Source organism: Temnothorax curvispinosus, unplaced genomic scaffold (assembly GCF_003070985.1).
Source record: "Temnothorax curvispinosus isolate PA1 unplaced genomic scaffold, ASM307098v1 QBEX01012289.1, whole genome shotgun sequence".
Lineage (NCBI taxonomy): Eukaryota > Metazoa > Arthropoda > Insecta > Hymenoptera > Formicidae > Temnothorax > Temnothorax curvispinosus.
This window is the reverse complement of record NW_020222069.1, coordinates 1-4,410: the sequence shown is the minus strand read 5'-3', so window position 1 is coordinate 4,410 and position 4,410 is coordinate 1. Positions and strand designations below refer to the sequence as shown.

The 4,410-nt window shown below is 58.7% G+C and overlaps 1 protein-coding gene across 1 annotated transcript; it reads left to right on the top strand.

The window, feature by feature from the left end:
* The first annotated feature begins 62 nt into the window (after positions 1 to 62).
* Positions 63 to 4,181, top strand: LOC112462352. Its single transcript, XM_025028079.1, has one exon. It carries the CDS (start codon positions 63 to 65, stop codon positions 4,179 to 4,181), a length of 4,119 nt encoding a protein of 1,372 aa, XP_024883847.1.
* The last annotated feature ends 229 nt before the right edge of the window (positions 4,182 to 4,410 follow it).

The following is a 4,410-nucleotide window of genomic DNA, read 5'->3' as shown; positions in this document are numbered from 1 at the left end:
CTCACGCCGCGAAACGTAGCTTCGATCCACAGTGCGCGTTGTGCAAGGGAAAGCACACCCTAATGACTTGCAACGATTTCAAGGCCAAGCCGGCCAATGAGCGTAAATCTTTCGTTGAGACTAATCGGCTATGCTACAACTGTCTCGGTAATCACATGATCGCGAAGTGCCAATCGTCAAAAACGTGTCTGACGTGCAAATCTCGGCACCACACAATGCTCCACGAGGCTCAAGTCCCTGCGCCAAAACCCGTGGAGCCGAAACCCGCAGAAGTCAGCGCACTATCCGCAGTGCGTCAAGACGAAGATAGCAAGGCCGTTCTTCTGGCAACCGCGCGGGTGATGGTCGCCGACCGCCTTGGAGATCCTCACGCCGTGAGAGCTCTAATCGATCAGGGATCTGAAGTATCGATCATCTCAGAATCTCTGGCTCAGCAGCTCCGCCTTAAACGATCGCACTCCGCCGTGTCAATCTTCGGGATCGGCGGCTCAAAATCGGGATCGACCCGCGGGAAGGTGACGGTGAGCATCACCTCCATCACGACCGGGTCCACTATCTCCGCCGTCGCGTTCGTTTTGCCGCGTCTCTCGCTGTATCAGGGCTCGACTACGAGGCGCGCTCCAGCGTGGCCACACATTCAGGGACTTCCTCTGGCCGACCCGCAGTTCCTGGACAACGATCCGGTCGAGATACTCCTCGGAGCGGAAGTCTGCTCCATCATCTTCGAAGACGGTATCCGCAAGGGCGGGCCTGAAGCGCCCATCGCGCAGAAGACGGTCCTCGGTTGGATCCTCTCGGGGGGCTGTGGTGCAACAGAAGGGCACCGCAGCTCTCTTCAATGCACTGCCGACCACGAGCTAGTCGATCTAGTGCGCCGCTTTTGGAAGCAGGAAACCGACGTCTCCGCTCCCGCCGCTCTCACACCCGAAGAGGAAGAATGCGAGGAGATCTTCGTGCGCACCCACGAACGTACGGCCACCGGACGGTACGTCGTGAGACTCCCGTTCCGGAAAATCCCGACGAGCTTGGCTGAAACTCGTAAGCCGGCGGAGCGCCTGCTGTCCACCATAGAGCGACGGTGCTACCAGGACTCGCGGTTCGGTGAGCTCTACCGAGCCTTCATGCAGGAGTATGAAGACCTGCAACATATGACGGAGGTGAGCAGATCTGAAGACAACACCACCGGGAAGTGCTACTTACCACACCACGGAGTATTTAAGGAGGCCAGCTCCACCACCAAGCTCAGAGTGGTGTTTAACGGGTCGCAACGCACAAAGTCCGGTGAGTCGTTGAACGCTCACTTACACGTAGGAGCTAATCTCCTGCCCGCGCTCGCCGACGTGATCTCGCGTTGGCGCCGGTACCGCGTAGCACTCGTGTCGGACATCAAACAGATGTATCGCCAAATCCTCGTCCACCCTGAAGACCGCGGATTCCAGCGAATCTTATGGAGACGAAAGGTGACCGAGCTACTGCGCGAACTACTCCTGAACACAGTGACGTACGGCCTCGCGTGTTCACCGTTTCTTGCGATCCGGTCACTCATTCAGTTGGCCAACGACGAAAAGGCGCGATATCCGCAGGGCGCCGTCGCACTGCTCGAGGACCGTTACGTCGACGATGTCCAGACGGGGACGGACACAATACCCGGCGCGATCGCGTTACAGACTGAACTTCGCGAACTTTGCATGGCGGGCGGGTTTCCGCTTCGGAAGTGGTCGTCCAACTGCGAGGAAGCCTTAGAAGGCATTCCCCGGGAACACCGTCTGTTCCAAGAACCGCACTCTTGGCAACACGAAAGCCAGACCACGTTGGGTCTCCTCTGGTACCCGAGCGAGGACAGCTTCGCGTTCGCGATACACCCGCGCACGATCACCCAGTACACGAAACAACGCGTCCTTGCGGAAACCGCACGTCTCTTCGACCCACTGGGATGGCTCGCTCCGGTCATAATCCGCGCCAAGATCTTGATTCAGTCTGCATGGCTGCAGCAGCTGGATTGGGATACACCGCTCCTTTCCGCCGACGCTCACCGCTGGGAGCTCCTCTTCAAGGAACTCCCTTTGCTCGAAGGCCTCCGCGTGAATCGCTGGCTCGGCACTGGCACCGAGAACCAGCACTTGGAAATACACGGCTTCGCCGACGCATCCGAACGAGGATATGCCGCCGTCGTGTACCTCCGCGTCTCCTCAGACAACTTCCAGGCTGTACACATCCTGGCCGCCAAGAGCAAAGTGGCACCGGTGAAGCAAGTGACACTGGCGCGCCTCGAACTGTGTGCCGCCGCGGCACTTTCGAATCTCGCAAAGCACTATCGCAACACTTTAAGTCTGTCCACAGCACCTGTCTTTCTCTGGTCAGACTCTAAGACCACACTGCAGTGGATCCGAGGGCACTCTTCCCGCTGGAAGACCTTTGTCGCAAACCGCGTGGCTCACATCCAGACGCAGATTCCCGACGCTCAATGGCGACACGTCCCAGGGCGGGACAATCCAGCCGACTGCGCCTCCCGGGGGGTCGCACCAAGTGAGCTACTGCACCACCCCTTGTGGTGGACGGGTCCAGCCTGGCTCCAGGAGGACCCCTCTCACTGGCCGAACGAGGACTCCGAACTACTCGCAGACCAGATGCCCGAACAACGAGTCGTGGTGCAAGCCGCCACTGAGAAGATTGAAGTCGAGCCTGACATGCTACTCAGGTTCTCATCCCTGCACCGGCTACTGAGAGTCACGGCCTGGTGCTCTCGCTGGCGACACTCCGTCGCCCGCACGACGCTCACGCTTCAACCTGACGAGATAGATGAGGCACTGTTTCTGTGGCTCCGCGTGGTGCAAGGGTTGCACTACGCCGCCGAAGTCACCGCAGTCTCCCTCAACCGCACTGTACCACTGAGGAGCTCACTGGTGCACTTAAATCCATTCTTGGATGACCACGGCGTGTTACGAGCAAGAGGACGCCTGAAGCACGCTCTGCTACCTCACGATGAGAAGCACCCAATGATCGTCCCACCATCTTCATGGCTCACTCGATTACTAATCGACTCCTGCCACCGTCGAACGCTGCACGGGGGAGTGCAGCTCACTCTCGGGCTCCTCCGCCTTCGATTCTGGATCCCGCGAGGTCGGACCGTGGTCAAACAGATGCTGCATCGGTGCGTCACGTGCACGCGATGGCGAGCGGCCACACCGCAGCCGCCCATGGGAAATCTTCCTCGAGAACGAGTCACACCATCGCGCCCGTTCTTCCGGACCGGCTTGGACTACGCCGGCCCCATCCTCATCCGCACGAGCCGGGGACGAGGGCACAAGGCCCACAAGGCCTTCATCGCCGTGTTCGTCTGCCTCAGTTCCAAGGCCGTGCATCTCGACGTGGTCTCCGATTATACGACGGATGCATTTCTGGCTGCATTCCGTCGCTTCACAGCACGTCGAGGCCTCTGCGAGGAGATTTACTCGGACTGTGGCACCAATTTCGTCGGCGCTGACCGAGTTCTCCAAAACATGTTCCGCGCGTCATCCGCCGACGGCCGTCGCATCGCCCATTCTGTCACCTCCGAAGGTGTGAAATGGCATTTTAATCCGCCTGCCGCACCACACTTCGGCGGACTTTGGGAGGCAGCGGTGAAATCCACGAAACATCACCTGCGACGAGTTATCGGAGAGAGCACACTCACTTTCGAGGAAATGTCCACGTTCCTCGCACAAGTCGAAGCCTGCCTGAATTCACGACCGCTCCAGGCTTTATCTGACGACCCGGACGATATTTCCGCACTCACACCGGGGCATTTCCTAATCGGCGCCCCGCTGCTGGCCGTGCCCGAGCCTTCACTCGAGGAGACTGCCGACGGCACGCTATCCCGGTGGCAGCACATTCAGAAAATGCGCGATCACTTCTGGTCTCGATGGTCGCGTGAATATATCCACGGGATGACAGCCCGGCCGAAGTGGCACAAAACCGACGTTCCGGACGTTCCGGACGTGGGAGCCTTGTGCCTCGTACGCTCCGAGAACACTCCACCGAGTCGATGGCCTCTCGCCCGGATCGTGAGACTGCACCCAGGGGACGACGGCGTGGTCCGAGTTGCAACGATTCGGACATCCACCTCAGAGCTCGTGCGCCCGCTGTGCAAGCTCGTGCTACTTCCTTGGATCAAGGACCAGCCGCCGCCGACGGATGCGTGAGCCACTCGACATTTACGGTTGTTTAATTGTCAGTCGCGGCCCTCAGCCTATGTTTAATTGTCGTTATCGGCCCTCAGCCTATGCTTAATTGTCATTGTCGGCCCTCAGCCAATGTTTAATTATCTCCATTGGCCTTCTGCCACTATTCACAGTCACGTCGTAAAATTACTTTCGCGCATCACTTTCACATATCAACGAACTCGCGTTACGCATATATCGCGAATATTTA